Source organism: Podarcis cretensis (assembly GCF_951804945.1).
Source record: "Podarcis cretensis genome assembly, chromosome: 5".
Lineage (NCBI taxonomy): Eukaryota > Metazoa > Chordata > Lepidosauria > Squamata > Lacertidae > Podarcis > Podarcis cretensis.
In genome coordinates this window covers 96,859,031-96,872,797 of record NC_137174.1, presented here as the reverse complement: position 1 = coordinate 96,872,797, position 13,767 = coordinate 96,859,031, and the positions used below count along the sequence as shown (strand labels likewise).

General features: G+C 46.6%; 1 protein-coding gene across 1 annotated transcript in view; it reads left to right on the top strand.

Annotated features, from left to right (window-relative positions):
* AP2M1 (adaptor related protein complex 2 subunit mu 1) overlaps nucleotides 1-12,310 on the top strand; it is a 30,012-nt gene extending 17,702 nt beyond the window's left edge. The window contains exons 3-11 of the mRNA XM_079978127.1: nucleotides 177-442; nucleotides 2,264-2,346; nucleotides 5,471-5,606; nucleotides 5,719-5,860; nucleotides 7,994-8,113; nucleotides 9,034-9,169; nucleotides 9,628-9,725; nucleotides 9,867-9,978; nucleotides 11,165-12,310. Of these exons, the coding sequence (XP_079834253.1) occupies nucleotides 177-442; nucleotides 2,264-2,346; nucleotides 5,471-5,606; nucleotides 5,719-5,860; nucleotides 7,994-8,113; nucleotides 9,034-9,169; nucleotides 9,628-9,725; nucleotides 9,867-9,978; nucleotides 11,165-11,299 (1,228 nt within the window). The 3' untranslated portion in view covers nucleotides 11,300-12,310. The remainder of the gene's footprint in view (nucleotides 1-176; nucleotides 443-2,263; nucleotides 2,347-5,470; nucleotides 5,607-5,718; nucleotides 5,861-7,993; nucleotides 8,114-9,033; nucleotides 9,170-9,627; nucleotides 9,726-9,866; nucleotides 9,979-11,164) is intronic.
* The last annotated feature ends 1,457 nt before the right edge of the window (nucleotides 12,311-13,767 follow it).

The following is a 13,767-nucleotide window of genomic DNA, read 5'->3' as shown; positions in this document are numbered from 1 at the left end:
AAGAGGCATGCCTTCTGAAGTTAGAGGAATAGGTCAGCATGCCTATGTCTGTCAACAACACTTTGGTTTCTCCAGCAGAGATATAGGTAAACAACTTGGTGGGATAGTATGTATCCTGTCTGCCTGGTGCTTTTGGTCTCTCACTCTTGTCTTCCTGCCACATTCCAATTCTCCAGGCGGAATGCAGTGGATGCCTTCCGGGTCAATGTCATCCATGCACGGCAGCAAGTGCGCTCACCTGTTACCAACATTGCCCGCACCAGTTTCTTCCACGTCAAGCGTTCCAACATCTGGCTGGCTGCTGTCACCAAGCAAAATGTCAATGCTGCCATGGTCTTTGAGTTCCTCTACAAGATGTGTGATGTGATGACTGCCTATTTTGGAAAGATCAGTGAAGAGAACATAAAGAACAACTTCGTGCTCATCTATGAGCTACTGGATGGTGAGGATGAGCCGTTCTGACTCAATGCTGGGGGGCTTGTTTAGCAGTAGATGCCCAGAACTTGCATTGTAAGCTTGGGGTTGTCTGTATGGGCTAGCAGGTGTTGGGCATGTTGTTGATGTAAACATTCAGGTCTCCCAAGTGCTTAGCCAGATGGGCGGGGTATAAATAATAAAAATATTATTGTTATTATTAGCCTTGCAATAACTTTCCATTTAATGCTAAATGCTAAAGTTATAACGAGCTAGTGCAGCTGGGAAAACTTTGTGTTGGGTGTAGCCCACCGCAAGCACTTCATTTTCTCTGTACAGTAGTTTGCTTCTGCTTTGTATCTAATTCTGCATAGAGTTTAAGATGGGGAGGTTACCTTGTCTTCTTCCATCAAGTGAATGAGTCATCCTAGCTTTGGAAACAAGATTTCAACTCGTAATGTGCTTTGTAGAGTTTGTAGAATTAAGTTGCAGACTGAAGACTTTTTTTAATGCAGGGTATGTGTAGTACAAATACCACTTGTTTGGGAGGTAGAACTCTGCTGAACAGCCTTAGCTTACACTAACTCCATAATTGTCACTAGTGTACTTATAGAAATTTTGCTTTAATGAAAGTCTCATGACTTGACTAGTCCCTAACTTGCACCAAGGAGACAATTGGCTGTATCTGAATTTGCTGCTCTAATTGCAACCTTCCAGTTGGCACCCCTAATTCTGTTTCTGCTGCATTATTTGACCATTCTGATGCAGGGACTCTGCAGAACTACCTGCCCTCAGATTAGATACATCGTGGAACGTTTCACATACAGAAAGATGTGATTAGGTTTGCGAGGGCAGGTAATTCTTCATTTTACATGCTTTAAAAAGTGAACCATGTGTTCGAAAATCAAACCTTTTCAGGTGAAAAGTGAAGCGTGCTTGCAATTCTAATTCAGGAAAAAATATAGACCCTCATTTAACAGTCTGGTAAGCCTTGGTTTAAAGAATCCTTCTTAACAGCTGCTACTGAGAGATGTTTCAGTTCAACTCTATTCCCACAGGCTATCTACTACTCAAAAGGTTCAGTATTTTCATTTACAAGGTGGCAGGTGTCCACTTTAGTTCTTAATGCTGGTCTTTCTGTGATCCAAAGAACGTAATTAAGCTTCCTTAATTCCCAAATTCTGTAGTCATGGTTCAATTACTGCTGTATCAATGTGACAAAGATAGTGGAATTCCAGGAATGGCACCAGTGTGCTGGAATTTGTGAGCCTGGTTCCTAAAGCTTTGTTCAAGCCTGTCTGGGAGAGAGAATGGGAAGGCTGTATAGATCTTCAGCTTGCTGGAGTCTAGCAGGAAGCAGGTCCTCAAGCGCAGTGTCACTTCCTATTTGTGTTGCAGATCTGGATCCTGAGAGGCAGCTCAGAGGGAGGGGTTGGGTGGGGGCAGCTAATGGCAGTTTTCTTTTTCCCAAGCCTGGCTGGTCGGCCTGCCCTGCGACACCTGCTACTCTGCTGTTATTTTTTTAGGTTTTGATTTTTATGGTATGCTCATGCGAAAATCAAAACCTAAAGAAAACGCTGCAAAGATAGATTATTCTGCTGCTGTTGGATAATCCTGCTTCAGAGCAGGTTCCCTTGGATGTCTGGATTCGATCCTGTTAAGTGGACTGTCTGTCTTACCTTTACTGCTGCAGGCTATAGGGCAGCTCCGTGGGATCAGTGTCGAACATGATTGCAGTTGGTGTGGGGAATTGGGTGGTTGCTTGTCAGTGTGAGCAAAGGCTGCAGTTGATGCTCCAAACTTTCTGGTGGTTGCCTTTTCTCTGATAACTCTTTACCCCCTTCTGTAGAAATCCTGGATTTTGGTTACCCTCAGAATTCCGAGACGGGGGCCCTGAAAACCTTCATAACTCAGCAAGGAATCAAGAGCCAGGTAAAAAATGGGAAGGAGGGTAAGAAGAGTTGGGATACGGGGTGTGCACTTTTCTGTACATAATTGGTTAGAGTGACCACAGACTCAATGACTGTGACAGAAAATGGCTATTTTTAAAACATACTATCCCCTTTTAAAATGTGGTTCTTTTTTTTGGGGGGGGGGTTATTTGGTTGCTGTTTTTATTTTGATTATATATATTGTGGTTTTATATGTTCTTGCTTTGTGAATGCCCTGAGACCTCCGGGTATAGGGCGGTATATAAATTCAACAAATAAATAAATAAAACACGGAGCTCCTCCTTTTGGGAGATGGATGGTTTTCTGGAGTCCCTCTTTTCTCATTGGGAAACAAGGTGTATCAATCCCTGAAGTGCTCTTACTGTCTTGGCTTATATCCTCGGACTATTTTAAAAGAACAGCGTAATTAAAGGACCCTATTCAGCTTTGCCAGTTCTAGAATAACCTGCCTGCATCCAGTGCTGGTATAGAATATCAGAATTGGATGCCTGTGTGTTTGCTCAGAAACCTTTCAGTCAAATATTTCAGGTCTTGGCTTCTGCACTGTAATGACTCTGTGGCGTTAGCAATTGTATCAAAATAAGCTGAGATGCTGACTAGAGACGAACACTGTTGTAATAAACCTATGTGAGAAAGCGACAGATCTTCTGCCCTTGGTCTCTTAGTATAGGTGGAAAGATAAGAATGAGATATGGCTTCAAGTTACAAGAAAGGAGTTTCCAACTAAACATCAGGAAAAATTCTGACATTAAGAGCTGTTTGACAGTAGGAGGGACTCCCTTGGGAGGTGGTGGACTCTCCTTCCTTGGTTTTTCAGCAGAGGTTGGATGGCCATCTGTCATGGATGCTTTAGTTGAGTTTCCTGCATTGCAGGGCGTTGGACTAGATGACCCTTGGGAGTATCTTCCAACTTTACAATTCTATGATTCTATTTTTGGAGTGGAGGGCAAGAGAAGGATGTTGGAAATGCTCTGAAGCAGAAGACTGGAGCAGAACTATAGCACTGTAATTCAAATGATGCTTCAGAAATTAGTTCTAGGTGGCATATGGAAGGAGTCATGAAAAGTGACATGTTTTATGCTGTAAGTAATCTGGGACAGATTAAGTATAGATAAACAGGGCTTGTAAATTGGCCAAAAGATTTGACTGGCACTAATACTAGCGGTGCCTGCACAGCCTCCATGCAGTGAGTCATGGACAGTAATTTGGCACGCTGTCATGAGGTAACAGGAAAGTGGTTGATGTGTAGATAAAACGCTGCACTAGCACAGGGGGACTAGTAAAGAGTTGTCACTGTGGGCCGCTGATATGGATGAACAGTCTGGTGCTGGGAAAGAGCAGTGGAGACCAGATTCATATTGCTGCTCAGCAGGTACCTTTGGGATAATCAGTGGCCAGTTTGGGATGTAGTGTTAAGCCAGCGATGGGGAAACTCAGGCCTGGGGGCCAAACCCTGCTGGCCTCAGTCTGCTTCTTGGGACTCTTCCCCCCACAAACCCCCTTCTCAGGCACACCCCTCACCTGCCCTACTTTGCACCCGCCTTCAATTTTTTTTACCTGGCTAGAATGTGCCCTTGAACTCTTGTAATGCCTCTTGCTAGCCTTCCTAGAGAATAAAGAGAGGTGTATGAGTCTCTCTAGAAACTAGCCTGCTGTTCAAAGGTAAATTTGACATTTACTGTTCCGCCTCGTTTGCCCACTACTGCCATGTTACCCACCTCCTGGCCAACATGCCAGCCAGTTTTGAGAGGTGGAGTGTGTTTTGGTATTGATATAGGCATGGAGTTGGGTCAGGATGTAGGTACTTGCCATGTCCACCCCCATCGTTTAGCCCGGACACTGAGATCCAGCACCGAGGGCTTTCTGGCAGTTCCCTCACTGTGAGAAGTGAAGTTAGAGGGAACCAGGCAGAGGGCCTTCTCGGTAGTGGCACCCGCCCTGTGGAACACCCTCCTATCAGATGTCAAGGCAATAAGCAACTATGTTACTTTTAGAAGACATCTGAAGTTTCCCTGTTTAGGGAAGTTTTTAATGTTTGAAGTTTTATTGTGTTTTTAATACTCTGATGGAAGCTACCCAGAGTGGCTGGGGATACACAATCAGATAGGCGGGGTATAAATAATAAATTATTATTATTATTAAGAAGCTAGCCTGTGGTCTGAATTGATCCATTGCCATCATTCCGTTTCAAGTCACATGTGAATGGACAAATGGTCTCAATATATATATATCGGTTGTAAATTTAGTCCAGCCTTTCTCAACCTGGTGCCCTCCACATGTTCCGGTCTGCAGCTCCTACCAGCTCTGCTCAAACCAAGCTGAGAAGGCAGGTCTACTAGAAGACTCCTCCCTCGGCCAGGCTTATTAACTGACTAGATGAGCAGCTTTGTAGAACCTGAAATTGTCCTGAGCATAACACTCTTCTCTCTTCCTCCTTCCCTCCCACTGACCTGCTTGGCTCCTAACCCTGTATGTGCTGCGCTTGCTGCTATGCATCTGTTTTTCTCACTCTCGTGTGACTGGTGGACCTGCCTATAGCATCAGGTAGGAAAATTTGCAATTCCTCCCAGGTCCTTCCAAAGGGGCACCAGTGATGAGATGGTTCTGAAACAGGGACTGACCAGTGGCCTTGCGCTGCATGAATGATTGTAGAGTCTTTTTGGGATGAAAAACCAGTTGATTGGGCGGCGTGGGCAGTGACCCTTTCTCTGGCATAACTACATCTTCAGCCTCCTTGTAGTATTCAATTTGCGTTTCCTTGTCATACTCCTGGCTTGCAAGTGCCTGTTTCCACAGCACATATGAGGGCAGAGTGCACTTTCAATTGTAACATTTCCAAACCCAATGGGGGTGTAACTTTGAAATCTTGACCCTTAGAACAGATGCACCTAAGAACTTACCTCCTTTTCTAGTTGACGTGACTGATGTTCTCCACACTGATCTGCTCATTGGCCCCTTGGGTGTTCATAGAATAAATGGGTAGTGGTTGCAGGTATGTCTATTTGTAGCAAGTTTATTGTCATGCAGGGCAATCTTGTGTTGTTGGTAGAGTTTGCCTGTGACATATTGGGCTCCTAAAAGCATGTATGTTCTTTGTCCTTCAGACTAAGGAAGAGCAATCTCAGATTACTAGCCAGGTAACTGGTCAAATTGGCTGGAGGCGTGAAGGGATCAAATATCGTCGCAATGAACTCTTCTTGGATGTGCTGGAGAGTGTGAACTTGCTGATGTCACCACAAGGTAAGTGCAGCAAATGGGCTCCTATTCTAGTGAAATAAACGAAGGAGGTTGAGGGTGATGACACTTTCTTCTCTCCTGCTTTAGCAGTTGTTCTTTCTGTGTTTCTCTCCAGGTCAGGTATTGAGTGCCCATGTCTCTGGCAGGGTGGTGATGAAGAGCTACCTGAGCGGAATGCCAGAATGCAAGTTTGGCATGAATGACAAGATTGTAATTGAGAAACAAGGCAAAGGGACTGCGGATGAAACAGGGAAGAGGTAGGGGTGGGGGCTGACTGTGGGCCCCAGTTGGCACAGCTGAACTTTGTGTGTCTTTCTGCCCTGTCTTGCTCCCTTCTCATTTGGAAAGCCACTCTAGCTTTCTTGAGGGTGATTGTTCTTGTTTTACACCCTGCTGAGACCAGAACCACTTTTGTTTATAACCCATTTCCAGTAAGCTAGTCGATTATTCTCTAGTTTTGCTGCTGCTACTTCCAAATTGATAATGTTTTGAATGGGAGTGAGAACAGCAGAAGGTATAAATAGCGAATCTTGATTTAACGAGATACCAAGGAAAGCTGATTTTTCATTCCACTCAACATTCCCCTATTGTTGGCTTGGCCAACTAGTAAACTATCCTAATCTAGTGTGTATTATATGTTATGAGCCTGTAAATTAAGAGCCATGAAATTGCGTCCCTTCCCGCTGGGCTAGCTAGTCTGTGGAATGAATGGGAGTGGCGGGGTGGAATAATACCACAACCAGCATTGGTCTGCTTCTCCCTCCACGTGTCAGCTTCAACTAAAGCATAGCTGTCTGTGGTCTTGTCAGTTTTCAAATGGACCACCTGGGGTGGTGCAGGCTGACTGGATCTGAGGCCCTCCTTACTCCCTGATAATCACTTTTGTTAATGAATTCTTTTTTTTCCTTTTTGTGTTCTGCTGACTCCAGTGAAACAGGAAGGTAGATAACCTGCTTACTGCTGTGTGCACGCACTCCTCACCCCTTCCCCATCTTTTTGCTTTGTGTGACTTGTGCATGTGCCACCATCTTTAGACACTTCCACACAGGTCATGCCTGTGATTGAAGGCTGAGCTGCCACTTGCCTGTTCTAGGGAACAAAGCCCACTACAAAGTGTTGCTGTCCCATTAGGCTGGTCTGGGGACAGTCCTGCGCAAGCTGGGCGAGTTTCATAAGGCTTTATAGTAGGGGTTACTACTCCTGGCGAAGGCTGTGGTTGGCTTCTTGCATTAAGCAGAGTAGCCAGATGGCGCAGGAACTCCTTCCTCCTCCCAGGTACGAAAGCAGGCTGGGAAACCCATGAGAGAAGTTTGAATAGGAAGGTGAATCTAAATATGGTTTTATCGTGATGACAGTGGGCAGAGAAGTAAATTCATTGGGCTGTGGGAAAATTACTTTTCTTCAACACTGCATCATATGTGTGTGAGAGAGAGCCTGAATTTCAAAGAGATATTCCCAGTAGAATGCAAGAGACAAGTTGCTAAGTGAAGCCTTTACCAAACCCTTTCGGCAAAACATACTGGCCAGGCTGTTCAGCCAGCTCCCTCTTGAAACAAAGCCTGAACCATATAAATATGAAGCAAGCTGTTTCCTATGCCCATTCCATGTCTTGGGCACCCCCTTCTGTACCCTGTGGCCCAGAAGCAACCCTTTTGTACTCTGGCACACCTTCCTTGAACGACGTCTGTGTCTCGAGTGTCATTCGCTTGCTCCCATTCAACACTTGCACTAGCCAAGAGTTGCAATGAGATCTTGGTGGTGTTGGATTGTTCCTGGAGGTTTTCTTCTACAAGTGGCTGCGGGGAGCCTCCCCTGCCTCTTTCAGCAAAAGGTGCAAAAAAGTGAGACCTCACTGGATGCTGTAAGTCAACACTAAACTCCAGTGACTTTGCTGATCTTTTAAGCCTGCTAGAGAGGAAATTTTCTGGCCCCCAAGTCCTTTCAGGTACATGGAAATGCAAAGGTTGGAGGGCAAAGAGCTCCTTCCGCCTTGTGTTGCTTAACGGTCTGAACAAAATCCCTCTTGTAGGGTTATGTTGCTTCTTCCACCCAAAGGGCTTGGGAAGGGCAGACTGGACTCCAGTCTGCCAGATGAAGTGTTATGGGCAGAGCAGGAGTGAGTCTTGTATAGCGATCACTGGTGGGCTGCTGGGGAAAAGCCTATTACTTGAGTCTTGATGGATAGCCAAACAGCCCTACTGCCTGTGAGGGAATCCGTTGGCTCCAGTTGCTCTCCTCTCTGCCTCGTTTACTTCATAATTCCTCCTGTGATGGCAAAGTGCTCCGTAGAGTAGTCTCATTGCAGCTGATAGCCTGAGTACTGCTGCAGCCTCAGATGCATGCCAGCTAGTGCTTCTGATTGTGACTCTCCTTGTGTTCTTGTGCCGTAGCGGGAAGCAGTCGATTGCTATTGATGACTGCACCTTCCACCAGTGCGTGAGGCTCAGCAAGTTTGACTCGGAGCGGAGCATCAGCTTCATACCCCCCGACGGCGAGTTTGAACTCATGAGGTAAGGCTGGTGGGAATAGGCTGCTGCACAGGTTTGCCTCTGCCTTGGCTGCCATAGGGGAATCATTGGGGGGCTCCCTTCAAGTCACAGCTAAGTAGTCTTCACTAGGTCACTTGCATTTTTAGTACAGAACTGGCACAAGGGGTGGAGCTTGTAACTATTGCATTGATCGTGGGGTGGTGATGATTGACACTCTTCTGCTTGAGACATTGGAGGCCAAATGGTGCCTAAAGATATATGATGAAGGTGCCAGGTAAACCTCCCTGGGGAGAGCGCCCACAAACGGGGAGCCACTGCAGAAGAGGCTCATTCTCGTGTTGCCACCCTCTGGACCTCTTGTGGAGGAGGCACATGAAGAAGGGGCTCAGGTGACAATTGCAGGGTCTGGGTTGGTTCATATGTGGAGAGGTAGTCTTTGAGGTATTGTGGTCCTGAGTGGGCTAAGGCTTTATAGATCGAAACCAGCACTTTGAATTGGGCCCAGAAACTAATTGGCTGCCAGTGCAGTTGGGCTTTGAAGGAAAGCCCTGTTTTCCTCTCCTCAATAAATGTGCATAAGCTCTACTGTTCTCAGCACCCTTTTGCCTGCTAGAAATAGATGAGGCTGCATCTTCAGCTTTTTAAATTGCTTTTCTGTTTAATTGTTCTGCAAAGTAGAATGAGAGCAGTTTTTAACCTAACTGTACTTAACACCTGCTCTGTCCATTATCTCCTCCTTCCTTTCAAAAACTAACAAGTGGTTTAGCATCAGGCTGTCCTTTCAGATCAAGTGTCCTCTCAAGGCAAGGATTTGCAAACTGTGGCATGGCCAGCCTCTGTTTCTGTAAGCGAAAGCATATCGGTTTCTCTTCTTGTCACCATCCAGACACTGGGATGCCTTCCCCTCCATCCACTAAAGGATATTAAATCTTGACTCTCAGGTATCGAACCACTAAGGACATTATCCTGCCCTTCCGTGTGATCCCCCTGGTGCGGGAGGTGGGCCGCACCAAGCTGGAGGTGAAGGTGGTGATCAAATCCAACTTTAAGCCTTCCCTATTGGCTCAGAAGATAGAGGTAAGTGCAACAAGGACTTCAGGTTTGCACAAGATGCAGCAGTATGTTGTAGTGGTGTTGGGAGGGGGCGTCTGTGGAAGGAGTCACTTCACCTCCAACTTGTTAGCCTATGAAAGATGGGGGCAGGGGCTGTTGTCCTTGCTTTTCCCTCTTGGTGCCTGAGTATAGATGTTGCCAGGCCTTTGCAAAGCCTTTGCTTTTTCTGAAGATCAGAGTGCTGTAACTGTCCTTGGATATGATGCAGGTTTTGGCTGGATATGTTTGCACTGCAACAGAACCACACTGCTAGTACTGAGCATGGCTACAGTCTTTTGGCATACGTTTCACTATTGATGGCAAAGCCAACTGCTCCTTATGTGTCCTGGACTGTTCGTTGACAAATGGGAAAAGTTCTGTTGAAATGACCACAGAAATGACATTTCTATTGAAATGGAATTCAAACTACTTCTGTCTTCCAGGTGCGAATCCCAACACCTCTTAATACAAGTGGCGTTCAGGTCATCTGCATGAAAGGGAAGGCAAAATACAAGGCCAGCGAGAATGCCATTGTCTGGAAGTAAGTAAGTCCTGTCACACTTCCTGATCTAGGCAACTGTAGCCTAATAAGGCTATTGGTACTGGCGGTTCTCATAGTCCCCTCCAGGCTTACCTGATTTAGAGAACAGCTTCCTCTTTATTCCCTTTTCTCATTTCTTAGAATTAAGCGTATGGCTGGAATGAAGGAGTCTCAGATCAGCGCAGAGATAGAACTTCTTCCCACCAACGACAAGAAGAAATGGGCTCGGCCACCGATCTCCATGAACTTTGAGGTACGAGGGCAGAGTCTTTTCCTGGATGGCTGCTGAAGCCACCTATGAATTATTCCAGCTCCAGGAAGGGGCTGCATTACTGCAAAAACAAAGGTGCAGTGAGCACAGGCATTAATTTCTTGTATGCCCCTGTTTAACAGAAGTCATTTGTCAGTGAGGAAGATTTCACCATAGCTTTTGTGTGTGTGCCCCCAAAGGTTCTGCTTATCACTATAGAACTTTTCATTCAGATTCCCATTATGATGCAAGTTTAAGAAATCCCCTGCAAACGGAACTGTCTTCCTAAGAGTTGAAAAGCTGGAATGAGAGAGTCATTAGCTTCCAAAAGCCACGGTAATTGGCAAGGTAGTTTGCTTAACTGGCATTCCACAAGGACACTACAGGGTAACTCTGGAACATGGGACAGAAGTGGGAGGTTGAGGAAGATCTCAAGTTGTACTGAAAGCAAAATTTGCACATTCCTATCACAGTTCAGGGGACACAGGTGGCGCTGTGGGTTAAAGCCTCAGCGCCTAGGACTTGCCGATCAAAAGGTCGGCGGTTCGAATCCCTGCGGCGGGGTGCGCTCCCGCTGCTCGGTCCCAGCGCCTGCCAACCTAGCAGTTCGAAAGCACCTCCGGGTGCAAGTAGATAAATAGGGACCGCTTACCAGCGGGAAGGTAAACGGCGTTTCCGTGTGCGGCTCTGGCTCGCCAGATGCGGCTTTGTCACGCTGGCCACGTGACCCGGAAGTGTCTCCGGACAGCGCTGGCCCCTGGCCTCTTAAGTGAGATGGGCGCACAACCCCAGAGTCTGGCAAGACTGGCCCGTACGGGCAGGGGTACCTTTACCTTTACCTTTATCACAGTTCAAGAGGGTGGTTCAGCTAATCATTAGCTTATTATGTATGTCCCTGCTGGGGAATGAACAGGATCCTGCAAGCCACCTGTGTATTTAAATCTGTCTCCCAGTTGTTTGCTTCTGGGTAACAGCTGCAGATATCTTACTGGAATTATTAAAGAGTAGCCAGCAGTTTCGCTTTTGACTTCAGGAGATCTTCAGAACTGCTGAGGTGGTAGAGAACTAAAAAAGACGCCTGCTATGAGCAGTTTCTTCAGTGCTGTATGTTGGGGTGGGCAGCTTTTACCCACGGCTTCCAGGCTGTAGACTTATTTCTGCTCTCCATCCTTGCTCTCCTTTTGCACAGGTCCCATTTGCACCATCCGGGCTGAAGGTGCGCTACCTGAAAGTCTTTGAGCCAAAGCTGAACTACAGTGACCACGATGTGATCAAATGGGTGAGGTACATTGGCAGGAGTGGAATCTACGAGACAAGATGCTAGCCCTCAGCACCCAGCTGGCTCCCTCTTCCCCAGCCTCCCTTGGTCTCAAAGTACAATTGAAGAGCATCTCTCTGACCCTTCCTCCGTACAGAGGCTGGAAGCTAGACTCCTGCAGCTTTTCTGGAAAAAGAACACTGGTGCCTGCTCTGGCTTCAGTCACTGTTGGAGTTTGCAGCTGGCGTTGGGCGGCTAGAGAGCCCCCCCCCCCCGCCACAGCTTACCTCTTGCTTCTGTCCCAGGGTATAAAAGGGCCAGTCTAACCACCACCCCTTGTGGTCATTCTAGGGAACATCCACCACCATGTGATAAAACCCTCCTCTTCTGTTGGTGTCACTACTTGCATCATATCCTAGTATTTTTGGAAGTTCTTGTGCATATGTACTTGTAGAATAGGCCTGAAAACCATAGGCTGGGCAAACCTTGAGTTGATTCTGGCTCCTGTGCTTGCTATTGCTGTTGTGATTGTTGCTGTGCAGCCAGAGTGGGGCTCACACTTCCCCTCCCTCTTTGTTGTGTAGAGTCCTTGATATGGAGCCCTGCTCTGGGAAGGTTTGTGACCAAAAAGGCAGAGGGTTGGCATCTGCTCCTTGTTGGGCTGGGGTGGGTGGGCATAGCACAACATTTCAAAGCCTTGGGGCCCTGTTAATGGCTGGCAAAGCCAGCACCTTCCCCTTCCCCACCCCCAATCAGAACTGCACCCTCCCCCAAAAGGTAAACCCAGCAGGCACATTGAGGACAGGTCAGCTTGTCTTTCAAAATCTACAGGTTTTGTCCTCTTAATTTGGAACTGGCCAGTTATGTAATTCCTTGCCTCCATTCTCTTCTCTCTCCCTTGCCCCCACCCTTTTTTCTTTTTGCCCAATCAGTTTATGCTTTCATTTCCCAAAATGCTTTTGGGTCAATAGAAATGCTGCTGCAACCCACAGTCCTCTGCTTCTGATAGTGTGGTCTACCATTTTGTACACTTGTGATTTGTCCAGTTCTAAACCCAATAAAAGTATGTAGAACCAGCTTGTTTGTAAGTGGTGCTCTTATTAGGGGAGTCATGGGTTGGACCCATCACCGGACTGTGGCTACCCTGTACTCTAAAAACTGGGAAGGGACCAAAGCTGCATCCCTGTGCATTTGCCAGTTGTTGGCCTTCTGCAGAGCTTTCCAAACTTCTCATGTTGGTGACACACTTTTTAGACATGTATCATTTCACAACACTGTAATTCAGATTTACTAGCAAGCAAGAAAGAGGTTAAACTAATCCCTTTCCAGCCCCTGAAGGAGCGTGGAGAGCGTTAGCGTGACACACCTACACACTGCAGCTGACACAATAATGTGTCGTGACACACAGTTTGGAAAGCTCTGGCCTATAGTGTCAGCAATCAAGCTGTATTTTTCAGCCTTGCAGTCAGTGCCTACAATTGAGGGAGAACAAAGCCTTGACAGCATTGGCACTCGGGACCACCACCTCCTCGCTGCCACAGAACTGCCACAAAAGCACATTTCTGTTACTGATACACAACTCACATCTACAAAGGCCATTGTGTTAAAGTACTGAGGTTTCTCTGCTAAACAATCCCCACATGACTGCTGTGGAGTTCTTGCCCGGTGCAGGTTTCTGGGAAGTGTTCTGCCATGCACTCTCAGTTCCGTTAGGGAACCAGCTGTGGCGTTTGCCCCTAGGAAGTGTCAAGGAAAGGGTTAAAATGGGTGTGATGCGATTGGCCAGTGAGAATGCAAGGGGGGAGTAAAAGATAGAATGGGGAGGTTTTGAAAAGTCAGTTGAGGTCTGGGGGTTGACAGTTGAGAGTTGAGATTTGTCAGTTGGGAGTTGAGGCTTGGGTGTTGGAGAAGGAAGAGGGTGGAATACGCAGTGGGTTGGTTTAGTTGTATTGTGAGGGAGTGAGAGGATTTGTTAGGGAGTTAGATAGTTGGGAATAATTCAGTTTGAAGTTGTAGGAACTAAGATTTAAGAAACTGACAAGAGAAAAATAAACCGAAACCATACGCTTATTCCTGCACTTAAAATAAACTTGATTATTTGTTTATGTTAACAACTGTCTGGACTCCGTATGTCCCCGTGAGAAGCGGGGTGGTGGCAGCGAAGAAAGCAACCGCAGTGGTGGCACAGGGTCAATAGACCGTGAAACGTCCGGGGGCCCTGTGTGATTGCCACACCAGCCAGACCTGTTGGGCTTTATTGTAGCTCATAAGAACAGCATGAACGTCACACTGCAGCCTATCCCTCCCTTCAGGGCTGTGTCATAACAAGTGATTGGTCGAGGTGGAGAAGAGGTCTTTTGAGTAAAGTGTTTCAGTTATTATCACACTGACGGGAGTCATATCCAGTGCATGTTGAGGTTTTTTGGAGAGGATCAGCCTTGGATGCATTAACTTATGCTCAAATGTTCGTTTTTGCTTCACTATGGAAATTGGTCAATAACTATTGAGACAGTAGAAACTGCCTATAAAAACCA